We start from the raw sequence: 14,009 nt of genomic DNA on the forward strand, positions 1-14,009 counted from the left end.
CCTTTGCTTTAAATATACCCAGTGACTTTGCCTTCATAGCCATCTGTGGCAATGAATGCAACAAATTTACCATTCTCTAGCTAAAAAAATACCTCATCTCTGTTGTAAAGGGAAGTCCATGTCCTTTGGACCTAGACTCTCCCACTATAGGAAACATCCTCTCCATGTGTACTCTGTCAAAGTCTTTCAAGATTCAACAGGTTTCAATGACAACCCTGCTCATTCTTCTAAACTTCAGTGAGTATAGGCCCAGAGCCACCAAACGTTCCTCATTATGTTAACCTTTTCATTCTTGGAATCATTCTTGTGAACCTCCTCTGGACCCTCTCATTTCTCAGCACATCACTTCCTAGATAAGGGTTATTCTAACTATTCTAAAATTTAATATTTTGAACATTTGGTTACAGATTTGTGTTCATTGAAATATTACAACAAAGTGACCCAGGTGAACTATCTGAATTCAGTAGTTATTTTTGGTCATTATTCATCCAGTTTTGCAGAGTATTCCTGTTACTTCAGCTCAACTTTGACAATAGTGTGTCGTCAGTTTGTAGCTAACAATGGGAATTTCTGCATATCTTAACATAACACACACAGCGCCATGGTGATGCGACTGCCATTATACTTACGGATACATAGCTATGGTAGTCACTTTGACGAAGAAGTCTTTGCTCGGTGGGCCAACAGTATTGCAGGTATAACTTTGTGGCGGTGGCATTTTGTGTTTGTTGCAGAACTCAGTGGGAGAAATGCTGTGGCCTTGTTTAGCTTCATGCAGGTCTGATTTTGCAGCTACAATAATACACGGCGTTTTGCTGTCAATGAAGTGTTGCTATTGTCATAAAAAAAACATACAATTATTAATTGCAGTTTTAAGTACAATGAGAATTATTATTAATTAACACTTGTTACTCTACCCCAAGTTTAAAAATGGCTTCCGAAATTTGAGACAGTGGTTAGCTCAGTAATTTACACTGTCAGTCATCACTGATCAAGGTTTGATTCCCACTGCTGCCTGTAAGGAGTTTGTACCTTCTCCCTGTGACCCCAAAGGTTTCCTCTAGGTGCTTTGGCTTTCTCCCACATTTGAATAACATATGGCTTGGGTTAGTCAACTGTGGGCATGCTATACTGGCGCTGGAAGCATGGCGAGTCATGTACAATAGTATAACATAGCACTTGGATAGGTACATGGATGTGTGTGGGATATAGGCTGAATGCAGGAAATTGGAGTTAGCTGAGTGGGCATGGACAGTTGAACCAAAGGGTGGGTACACATGCCACACTGCTTTATGATTCTCTATTCTACTCTTAGATACACTCTGGGATGTAATCTAGTGACAAGGCCCCATCTTGTACCATGTGAAACAACTACTATCTAACAGGGAGCAAGACTGAGTTTCAGCAAGCTATTTCTTCAGGGTGGGCGATGTGATCCATCCTGCTATACATGGAGTTCAAAATAGAAAAATCCACAATCAACACCATCTGGTACATTCCCTCTTCTCATTACTGTCACCAGGAAGAGGTACAGGACCCTGAAGACACACGATCAATGTTTAGGAACAGCTTCTTCCCCTCTGCCATTGCCTTCTGTCTTGTAAAGACACTGTCCAGAGGGTGACCCCAACCATTATCAATACTCTTCAGAAATTGAAAAAGGATCTACTGCTTTCCCAGCGTACATAACAAATAAACTCTTCTTGGACTTCCAGCCAGGTACAGGTATTGATTTTAACCAATCTGCCACCTTCATCAGAGATGATGTCTGGGTATGTCCAGTTCGATGGTATTTATACCTGTTGCCTGTCCCTCCTGATTGGTTAGTCCTCCTCCAATCAAGTTTCCGCTGTCCCACCTCATTTACAATCGAAATCTAGTTCTTACTTAGAGTGAAGCCTTCATCTTTGTCAAAATTCTTTTCCTCTAGTTGTATTTCAATGGCTTCCTTCACCAGATGGTCCTAAAAGCCATTGGCATGGCATGGTAGTTTTGTGCTGTTGAAGTCAATCCTCTGGCCATTGCGAACGCAATGTTCTGCTACCACTGATTTCTCCAGGTATAACTCCTGTGCTCCATGATGTGGGTTTCCACTGTGCATCCTGTCTGATCGAAACATGCTGCTCTGCATTCACAGGGAATCCTGTAAATGCCATCCGACCTGAGTCCCAGGCCATCTTTGACCCATACAAGCTGTGACCTAAGCTTCCTTACGGGTTTGTGGATGTTATTAACCTGGTATTTCAGGTGATTCCTCCAGAAACCAAAGGAATATAGGGAAGACAGGTGGCAGCGACAGGTTCCTCCTTGAAGTATGCTTCTGTGCATTTGAATAATTTGAGAAGTGATGTAATTCAATGGGATTATCTTTAATTAAGCAAAACCTGGAAAGAGGGCAAGTTTTGTATTCTAATTACAGGGGTCACTGGTCTAGACATGCCCAGGCATCATCCCAGATGAAGATGGCAGAGCTTATACCTGGCTGGAAGCCTGTAAAGAGTTTTTTCTTTAGAGATTGCCTACCTGGCGTCAGTGGTCACATAACCAGGACTTGTGATATGCACCAACTGCTCAGATGACCATCCACCACCTGCTCCCATCGTTTCATGTTTCGGGTAGGCGGGGGTGCTAACTAGGTGCTACACCTTGCCCAAGGGTGACCTGCAGGCTTATGGAGGGAAGGAGTGCCTTACACCTCCTTTGGTAGAAATGTATCTCCATCCCACCACCCAGTGACTGAGGTATACAAAATTATGAGGGTATAGATAGGGTTTTCCCATTGGAACTGGGTGAGACTGGAACTAGATGTCATAGGTTAAGGGTGAAAGGTGAAATATTTAAGGGGAACCTGAGGGGAACTTCTTCACTAAGAGAATGGTGTGAGTGCAGAGCAAGCTGCCTGCAGAAGTGGTGGGTACAGGTTTGATTGCAACATTTAAGAGACACTTGAATAAGTACATGGATGGGAGAGGTAAGAGGGCAATGGTCTGGGTGCGGGTTGATGGGATTAGGCAGAATAACAGCCTTGCATGGCCTAGATAGGTCAAAGGGCCTGTTTCTGTGCTGAAGTGCTCTATGACTCCATAAGGAACAGGAATCCTGGCTGACTTTTCCATTCCCTACTTTGTTGCACTCTGATTATTACCAGCTAACAAAATAATAGAGAATTTAAATGGGAACTTCACTGATCCAAAGAAACCAGTTATCATTAATAAATGAATCACAAACTTAATAGTTTTTAGAAAAAAATTACAAACCTCCCTCACCCCTTTGCCACTCCCTCATCTTGCACCATTTCACTGTTCCTGACCAATGGCATGCCATTCAAGCAGGCCTACATCATCCAAGCATTATGATGTTATATTTTGTCATTTATTTTACTCATGTGGAAGTTTTTTAAAATTTGTGTTAGGTTTATGTCTATAATACATTGCGTTGCTGCTGCAAAAAGCTAATATTTGTAGAACTTACACCTGTAAGTACGTAAATTTGAATTTGAAGCAGGATATGAACGAGCAGCTGTTAGGGTCATTTTCTCCATGAGGAAGTGCAAGCCTGTATTTGTGAAGTAATTAGAGTACAAAACTAATCCTCTTTCCAGGTTTTGCTTATTTAAACATAACCCCATTGAATTACAACGCTTCTCCTCAAATTATTCAAATGCTCAGAAGCATATTTCCCCTACTACATTCCAAAGTTCAGTCACCATATGCAACCCTGAGATTCATTTCCTTGTCACCATACTCAATAAATCCAATAACCATAATACCAATAAACGTAACAGAATCAATGAAAGACTGCACCAACAGAACGGACAAATAACAAGTGTGCAAAAGACAACGAACTGTGCAAATACAAAAAGAAGTAAACAATAATAATAGATACGCAATGAATATTGAGAACAAGACGAAGAGCCCCTGAAAGTGACTCCATAGGTTGTGGAACACTTTAGTGATGGGGCAAGTGAAACTGAGTGAAGTTATCCCCTTTGGTACAAGAGTCTGACGGCTTAGGGATAATAACTGTTCCTAAACCTGGTGGTGTGAGTCCTGAGGCTCCTTTATCTTCCTCCTGATAGCACAGACACAGCACTTGATTTCTTTTAAGTTTAATATTACTTTGAGGTACAATACAGTAACAAGCCCTACCGGCCCAGCGAGACTGCATTATCCAATTACACCCATGTGACAAATTAACCTACTAACCCGTACATGTTCAGAATGTGGTTGTGGGGGAGAAACTCACATTGTCATGGAAGAATATACAAAGTCCTTCCAGATGACAGTGGGAATTGAACCCTGGTCACTGGTCTGTAATAGTATCAAACTAACTGTTATGCTATTGTGACTCTACCTCTAAACAGCCTCTTGGGCAATGAGTTCCAGGGGCTGGTGCTGTAATAGCAATATGCTAACTGCTACGCTACCATGCTGTGACATGGTATTATATTATTTTGTTGGTCAGTGGGATGTTTTAAACAATACTTCCCAGTTACTAAACATTTCTGGCCCTACTAGAAAAGGGGCTACAGTCAAACTTCCCTTAGGCAGGGCAAATGGTTGACATGATGGTGGAGAGTATTTTAGGGACAGTGACTATAATTATATTAGTTCCAATTTAGTAATGGAAATAGTCAGGACTGGTTCTCAAGTTAAAATTCTAAACTGGAGCTGGGGGGGAGGTGGAAGAGAAGGCCATCTTCAATGGCATCAGAGCAGAATTTGCAAACATTAATTGGGAGAAGCTATCTGTAGTGGGGTTAAGTGTGTAAGTGTACACACAAGGAGGACATCAGGAAAGCAAAAGAGGGCTATGGCAGATAAAATGAAGGAGAATTTTATAAAAATAATAGCTCAAGCCATCAAACAGGAAACTGAGGTAGCAGAGATAAAATGGCAGCATTATGAAATTTGACCTCAGGATTACATAAGTGAAGGGTGACAGATAGATTAGAAATGAGGGGAAGCTACAGATGACACTATAGATCGTGCAGATACTGGAAATCTTTAGCAATACAGACAAAACACTAGAGGAACTCAGCAGGTCAGGCAGCATCAAAGGAAGGTAATGAGTTCCCTCCACTGATACTGCCTGACTTACTGAGATGAAGCTTTGACTCCTCTATTAGTTATTGTCTAAGCAGAAGCTAACTAGTGCAGATGACTGACAGGACTACAAGCACATCAAATGGCACAGAAAGGTGAGATGGAAACAAGCAGATTGAATGGATAACTCCCGTCGAGGAAGTGTGATAAAAGCCCATGACATTGACCAGTTCAGCTCTGGCTTTGGACTGAACTGGCGAGATTTCAGCAGAGGGTTGAGCAGAGTAACCTATTCTACAGTTGGTACATTCTTTAGGCATAAGGGATTAGCTTAGTTAGTCATTTAATTATTAATGTATTTGGTTTGGCACAATATTGTGGGCCAAAGGGCCTGTTCTTGCACTGTATGCCGTCTTATGTTCCATAGATGTGCAGGTGACACAGAAATTACAAATTCATTTTTATATTAAATTTAATATATATTTTATATTACAATTAGACGTACCTTGAAGACCCTTGCACAATACTCAAACGATTTGGGATTGCTGACATCGTACACGAGGCAAACGACATCACAGGTCGTGTCAGAGGCAGAAATAAACTCTGAATCAGACAAAACCTCATGTAGCTGGAAAAGTACATACACAAACTTAGAATTAATCTTTATATTTAAAACAGCGTACTAAAACAGGATATAAGATCATAAGGCACAGGAGCAGAATTAGGCCATTCATCCCATAAAGCCTTCTCCACTATTTGATCGTGGCTTATCCACTTCCCTCTCAGTCCCATTGTCCTGTCTTCTCCCTGTAACCCTTCAATGCTCTTACTAATCAAGGATCTATCAACCTCTGTCTTAAGTGTACCCAGTGACCTAGCCTCCACAGCCGCCTCTGGCAACAAATTTCACAAATTCACCATCCTCTAGCTAAAGAAATTCCTCCTCATCTCTGCACTAAATGGATGTCCCTCTATTTTGAGACTGTGCCCTCTGGTCCTGGATTTCTCCAACAAAGGAAACATCCTCTTCACATCCACCCTATCAAGGCCTTTCAACATTTGATAGGTTTCAATGAGATCCACCATTATTCTTCTAATGTCCAGCCAGTATAGGCTCAAAGCCTTCTTCAATGGTTGCTCAAATGATAACCTTTTCATTCCTGGAATAATTCTTTTGAACTTCCTTTAAATCCCCTCCAATGTCAATACATCCATTCTTAAATAAGAGGCCCAAAACTGCTCATAATACTCTAAGACAGACATCATCAGTGCCTTTTACAGTCTCAGGATTACATCCCAAGCTGGAAAATTTAACATTGGCTCTCTGTAACTGGGTTCCATATGAACCACCAAATGAAAGAATATGTTAAAGGTAGAATGGCCAGATGCTGTTCCCGTAATGGTTTATTTCATATTAATGGTAAAAGTGTTAATTTGATATTCCTGGGAAATCTACTAAAGTAAACTATTAAAATACAGAGCATTAGGCATTCCCACTATCAGACACCTCTACTGCTATTTATTGGCCAAACTCTAGTAGTAAAAACTTGAATAATCCAGCCTGATTGTTCAGAAATCCAGATACAAGTTTATAACATGTAAGCAAAGGTGGCAACTGTGTTCTATTAACATCCAATAGTCTGGAAACATGGCATGACCAAAGCCCCAAAGGTGCCAGATTACTGGAGTCTTATTTCTATTTCGATACACAAAATAGATGGATTTGAATGATGTAATACCAGTTCCTAACATGAGAGGGCGCCAAAACTAAATACATTCGGCCCTCCTTATCTGTGGGTTATTGGTTCTAGGACCCCCCCCCCCCCCACCGCGGATACCAAAAACCACAGATGCTCAAGTCCCTTATTTAAAGTGTCTCAGTGTGGTGAATTTTAGGACCTGGTGGAGCTCGGGACCCGCTGTCCGCAGTGTGTCTGTTCCATTGACGGAAAACGATCACGATTGAAAATAAAGTGGAAATAATAGTGATCGAAAAGAGGTGAAACACTATTGGTCATTGGAATTCTTTAAGCTACAGTCTGTCAACAATCGGAACAATTTTAAAGGATAAAGTGAGAATAATGGAGCATGTGAAAGGCCCTGCCCCGAGGAAAGCTACAATTAATACTAAGCAATGCAGTGGTTTAATTATTGAAATACATATGTTTCTTAAGTATTTTATATGCATAGAAAGGTAAAATATATACTAACACAAACATTTGACTAACTGACACCAATACTGGATGTAGCTGTTCCAACTTACTTATAATACCTAATACAAAGTAAATGCTATGTAAATAGTTGTTATACTGTATTGTTTAGGGAATAATGACAAGAAAAAAGTCTGTACATGCTCAAACAAGAAGTGCTGGAGAGAGAACTTCCGGGTTTTCCCAATCCACGGTTGGTTGAATCCGCGCATGTGGAACCCGTGGATAAGGAGGGACGACTGTATTGTAATCCAAAAGGTGAGGGTAGTGAACTCTGAGATTAAAGAATTTGAATATTTTTAATCTACAGATGATAAGTACAAAGTACCTCCATGAAAAAGTAAAACAGAATATTTTAAGAGTTTCTGGAGCTTTAGCACCAAAGGACAAAGTAAATTTATTATCAAATATGTACAAATCAGTATATATTACACTGAGGTTAATTTTCTTGTAGGAATCTCAGGGTAGTATATGGATTTGGTGGGGTGGTGGAGTGGAGATACGTCTCTACCAAAGGAGATACAAGTCGCTCATTTCCTCCACTAACCTGCAGGTCACCCTTGGGCAAGGTGTGGCACCTGCTTAGCCCCTGATCAGAGTCACGTGAAGCCACGGGAGAAGATGGTGGACGGTTGTATAAGCAGCTGGTGCATATCACAACTCCTGGTTATGTGATCACTGTTACCAGACAGACCATCTCTGAAGAGTATTGATAATGGCTGGGGTCACCTATCTTGTAAAGACACCACCCAGAAGAAGGCAATGGCAAACCACTTCTGTAGAAAAACTTGCCAAAAACAATCATGGTCAAGGCTATGATCGCTCATGTCATACGACATGATACATAATGAATGAATGAATATGGATATGGGTAGTATAGGTACTTTGAACAAGGGTGTAAATGGCATGACCTTATGTGCTTCAATGTTTAAAACTACTCGGGAGGCATGTTCGTGTGTGTGCACATGCAGAAGAAAGGGAACAGTACTTTTAGGCAATATTGCCTTCTGCTTTAAATACTACCCTAGACAGTATGTACCTTCAACTTTAAAATTCCAACCATTTTCATTATATTTTAAATAAGTTTCTTCTGCTGAAATGGAACTTGCATCATCATAACAAAAGGAAGCGGAACTTTATGAGAGGTGAAGTTAGAGACATAATCAGGTGTATGAGAGCTGTGGGAGGATTTACATGCCACTCCTTTCTAGTAGGTGAAACCTAGCAGCATAAGTGGCAAGTGATGATTCACTTCTTGATGAGCTCAATGTCTTTTATGCACACTTTGAAAGGTAGAATAACACTACACCTTGGGAATCCCTACAGCGACTGCTAACCCTGTGATCTTGTCTTGTAGGCTGACATCAGAGCAGCCTTCAAGAGGGTGAACCCTTGCAAGATGTCACACCCCGATGGCGTACTTGGCAAGGCAATGAAAACCCGTGCCAACCAACTGGGTAGAGTGTTCAAGGACAGCTTCAACTTCTCACTGCTGTGGTCAGAGGTTCCTACCTTATTCAAAATGGCATCAATCATACCAGTCCCCAAGAAAAGCAGGGTGAGCTACCTCAATGACTTTCACCTACACCTACTGTGATGAAGTGCTTTGAGAGGTTGATCATGGCTAGAATCAACTTCTGGTTGAGCGAGTACCCGGATCTGCTGCAATTTGCCTACAGGTCTACAGTACATGCAATCTCACTGGCTCTCTATGCAGTTTTGGAGAACCTAGATAACAGCAGTACCTACGTCAGAATGTTGCTTATTGACTACAGCTCAGTGTTCAACACTATCATCTCCTCAGTATTAATTAACAAGCTTCAAAACCTTAGCCTTTGTATCTCCCTCTCCCTCTGGATCCTTAACGTCCTTACTGGGAGATCAGTCAGTTTGGATCAGTATAAGACCTCCTCCTATGTTAGCCTAGGGAATTGTATGTCCTACTAAAGTAGGGCTCAAAATAGTAACTTTGAGGCATTGAAAATACTACCAGTTAAATAAGCTAACATGTTCAAAGGTTTGTAATTGGGGCTTCAAACTGAAATCCTTGCTGTTCAGAACAGAGGTTTTAAACTATAATGGGTATCATCCCGAAGGACAAAACGTAAAACCTGATGAGATTTTCATCTGGTCATCATGATCATTACATGCATGCCGTGTCATATGACATGTGTGATCATAGTTTTTCCATGACACCATTGTTTTTGGTAAACCTTTCTACAGGAGTGGCTTGCCATTGCCTTCTTCTGGGCAGTGTCTCTACAAGAGACAGGTGACTCCAGCCATTATCAATACTCTTCAGAGATCATCTGCCCGTCAGTGGCATAACCAGGACTTGTGATATGCAACAGCTGCACATGCAGCCATTCTAAGCAGCTGCTCCCATGGCTTCATGTGACCCTGACCAGGGGGCTAAGAGGTGCTCCATCTTGCTGGCTAGTGAAGGGAAGGAGCACCTTACATCTCCTTTGGTAGAGATGCATCTCCACCCTGCCATACAGTTTCATCTGGTACAAAAGGCAAAACTTTAATGAAGCCAAACACTGAGACCAGGGGAAACTTCTACAAAAGATCACAAATGCTGAGACAAAAGTTGTTCAAACATAATCCCTACAATAGCAAATTTATTATAGATTTCTCCCTTTGTTATAATACTTGTTCAGGAATGTTAAGTAGTTATTTATAGAGCACAAAATAAATTGAGTGGAATTACCACCAATCCAATATGAGCGTAGGATTGAGGGGAGATTTGATAGAGGTTTACAGAATTATGAGGGCTATAGATAGGGTAAATGCAAGTAGGCTTTTTCCACTGAGGAGATTGGGTGAGATTAGAACTAGAGGTCATGAGTTAAGGGTGAAAGGTTTAATTCTTAGGGAACTTGAAGGGGAATTTCTTCACTCAGTGTGGCGAGTGTGAAAGGAGTTGCAATGGAAGGGTAGTTGTGGGTTTGATTTCAACATTTAAGAGAAGTTTGGATAAGTTCATGGATGGGAGGGAAATAGGTCCAGGTGCAAGTCGATGGGACTAGGCAGAATAATTGTTCAGCATGGAATAGATGGGCCAAAAGGCCTGTTTCTGTGCTGTAGTGTTCTATGAGTCTTATCTACTATAAAATAATATTAGATAGCTTTTAAACTTTCTAAAAAAATTCAACACATTTAACATTGTCTTAAAATATTTGTTACTGAAAATTAGAGAGTTCAGGACAACTGTGAACCACAGATGATTAAAATGTACAAAAATTCTACTCATTTCTATTATATCCACATGATTACCTACCAGTAAATATTTTTCTTGTCCATATACATACGTTGTGTTTATGGCATAAAGTGATTTGTGTTCTTCTTTTATTTGTCTTTGTTTCTGTGATGAAAAATAAAACAGAACAGTGACATTTACAGCTTCTGAACAGAAGGTCACAATATCTATTACAAAACACATTGACTTAACATTGTGAATGTGAAAAATAAACTGCTCAGTAAATCAAACAGAGTATGACTAGGGCAGCACAGCAGCATAGTGGTTAGCACAACTGCTTTACAGTGCCAGTGATCTTGGATCAGGGTTCGATTCCTGCCACTGTACAGAGTTTGTATGTTCTTACATGCGAGTTTCCTCTGGGTGCTCCGGTTTCCTCATACAGACCAAAGATGTACAGGTTAGGGCTAGTGAGTTATGGACATGCTGGTTTGGCACCAGAAACCTGGTGACACTTGTGGGCTGCCCCCAGCACATGCTTGGGCTGTGCTGGTCATTGATGCAAATGACACATTTTGCTGTATGTTCTGATGGACGTGTGACAAATGACGCTAATTTCTAGAGCAAGATCTTAAGTACTTGCAGAATCTCTCCTGTTTATTATTGTAGACCATGATGAGTTTTAACTAGTGCTCCATGCAATCTAATCTCTGAGGGAGATGGAAAGACAGAAAGACACAGAAAGGAACATGTGGGAAGATAAAGCATTGATATTGTTTCACTGCTGTACAACACTCTTGGGCAATTCAACGACATCACACATTACATTCTACAGAACTGTTTAGTGGTGTCATTTCTTTGGGCCGAGTCAACACGGGAATGATGCCCTAAACCCAAGTAGTCAGATGATCAGTTTCTCTCTCTCTCTCTTACAATAGCCCGAGTGTATGTCCGTGGTTTTCCGCTGCTCTAACCCATCCACTTCCAGGTTTGACGTGTTGTACATTCAGAGATGCTCTTCACACACCACTGTTGTATCACACAGTTATTTAAATTACTGTCACCTTGTACCAGTCTGGTCATTCCCCCTGACCTCTCTCATTAACAAGGTGTTTTTACCCATAGAACTGCTGTTCACTGGATGTTTTTTTGTTTTATCACACCATTGTGCAGATGATGCATAACATGCTGAACCTTGAAGTGAATGGGCTACAACAGCAGAAGACCATGAACATACGGTCAGTGGCCACTGAGTATATTCACTAAGCACAACCCATATGACAATTGTCAAGGGTTTCATATCACGTTAATGTTTAAATTTACATTCTGCTCCATCAAGTTAAATTCTATAGACTCAATCTGCTGATCCTATCCCTTACCCAACCACACACCTCATAGTGGTTTTAGTCTTTTTTCATCTTAGATACACAAATAATCATTAATAATGAATGTTTAACATGCCTCCGGGAGATGTGGACAGAACTTCAGTAAGAGAGGAAGCAATAGGGCTGATAACTAAAATTATTTGAACCCACTCCTCTCATTTGTAGTTCCTACCATTATAATTATCCTTAAGATTTTAGAATAACTTTGTCATATATACATCAAAAGATACAGGGGAAGGTGTTGTTTGCATCAAATCAGGTCAATGAAGATTGTGCCTGCAAATGTCACCATACTTCTGGCACCAACATAACATTTCCACAGTTCACTAACCCTAACCCGCACAGCTTTAGAATGTAGCAGGCAACCAGAGCACCACGAGGAAATCCATGTGAGAACATACAAACAGTATAAACAGCAGTGGGAATTGAACCCTGATCTTACAGCTAGTGTCGTAAGATGTTACACTATCTGCTATAGTACCCAATACATTATTAAATGTCTTTTTTTTTTGCAAAGCGACGCATTTCATTGTGTTTTGATGTACATGAGACAAATACATACACCATTCCAACACTCAAACCTAATCCTAAGGTCCAAGGGGGCACACATCCCCACTAACCCAAGCCGCACCCCGATTAACCCTGGCCACACCCCCACAAACCTGCAGCACACTACCCTTTCCAGCAGAGCCCTAAATGCTCACCCCACAAAACTTCACAACCTGATCTCTCCCAACCCAACATACACATCCGCCAGCCCTATCCTCAAACCCAATCCTAAGGTCCGGGGGGGGGGGGGGCACAGCCCCACTAACCCTAGGCACACCCCGATTACCCTGGCCACACACCACAACCCGATGACCTGTATTAGGAGGGGCAAGATCCAAGAAAAGCTAGTGTTGGACCTGGTTAATGAAGGCGTGGGCCAGATCAAAGTGACAGGATTGCGTGACACTGAATCTCAAGTGACGAGATCAAAAAGCACAAGAGGGCTTATTCGCCCACCGCCCAAATACTCTCAACCTCTTCAGTACTCTCAATTCTCTTTTATTCAAAACCATCAATCTTGTTCTCATTGATAATAACGAATCAATCAGACTTGAAGAAAGTCTACAATTTCTCTCCACCCTAAATCATTAACCACTAAAGTGTTGCACAGAACAAATAGATTTGTGAAGTGGCTCCAATATGCATTAATATCTGATTCAATTAGCTCTATAGTGTCCTCAATGATAGACAAGATTTTTAAATTTTATTCTAATTTGATACAGAGTTCAAAGTTAGGCAATTGTCCAATTAATTTGCGGTACTGGACCTTCTTACATTATAATATAAAACTACAGGATTTGAATAATTGGAGATACTTACTGCCAGGTTTCGGCCCAGGAAACCTTGGAGAATTCCAGTCTTGCCGCTGTTCTTCATACCAATAATGTTGCATTGAAACACATTTCTTTGCGTTTGCTTTTTCTGCAGATCCAACTTTTTATCCCTTGTTACTGAGGGAATATAAAGCATGGTTTATGACATTTTTATCAGGCAAAGGAAATTTAAACCCAAGAGACTCTGCAGACGCTGGAAATCCAGAGTGGTACACACAAAATGCTGGAGGATCTTAGCAGGTCAGGAAACAGCCATGGAACGCAATATGCGTTTGATGTTTCGGGCGATTCTTCATCTGGACTGGAAAGTAAGGGGGAAGAAGCCGGAATAAGGTGGGAGGAGGGGATGTTGATTGGTAAAGCCAGGTGAAAGGAAAGATAGGTGTGTAGGGGAAGAGGGATGAAGTGGGAAGCTGGGAGCTTCTTCAGCCCTTTACTTTTTGCACCTATCACCTGCCAGCTTCTCAATATATACCCACCCCCCCCACCTTATAGCTTGTACGGCTTCTCCTTCCCCAAACTACTCATGCTGGTTCCTGCCCACTTCCTTTCTAGTCCTGATGAAGGTTCTCAGCCCAAAATGTCGACTCTTCATTCCTTTCCATGGATGCCTCCCTGACCTGCTGAGTTCCTTCAGCATTTTGCAATGGAAATTTAATTTTCGTTTCCACTGCACTGAAGCTAAACCTTAACAGTAACATATTGTTAGGTTTTCAATTCGGATGGAAGAAAAGAATATGGATTTATGATGGGTTGAGAAGCAGAGAGTTACAGTATTACAGATA

General features: G+C 41.1%; 1 protein-coding gene across 5 annotated transcripts in view; it reads right to left on the reverse strand.

Moving 5' to 3' along the window:
• Nucleotides 1–14,009, reverse strand: part of rhot1a (ras homolog family member T1a) — a 74,969-nt gene that overhangs the window by 18,298 nt on the left and 42,662 nt on the right. For all 5 annotated transcript variants that reach the window (XM_059948248.1, XM_059948252.1, XM_059948251.1 and 2 more), the window contains 4 exons: nucleotides 13,211–13,341; nucleotides 10,539–10,622; nucleotides 5,551–5,673; nucleotides 630–832 (listed from right to left, as the gene is read on the reverse strand). In XM_059948248.1, coding sequence (XP_059804231.1) covers nucleotides 630–832; nucleotides 5,551–5,673; nucleotides 10,539–10,622; nucleotides 13,211–13,341 — 541 coding nt within the window. The remainder of the gene's footprint in view (nucleotides 1–629; nucleotides 833–5,550; nucleotides 5,674–10,538; nucleotides 10,623–13,210; nucleotides 13,342–14,009) is intronic.

The sequence above is a fragment of the Hypanus sabinus genome, chromosome 23 (assembly GCF_030144855.1).
Source record: "Hypanus sabinus isolate sHypSab1 chromosome 23, sHypSab1.hap1, whole genome shotgun sequence".
Classification (NCBI taxonomy): domain Eukaryota; kingdom Metazoa; phylum Chordata; class Chondrichthyes; order Myliobatiformes; family Dasyatidae; genus Hypanus; species Hypanus sabinus.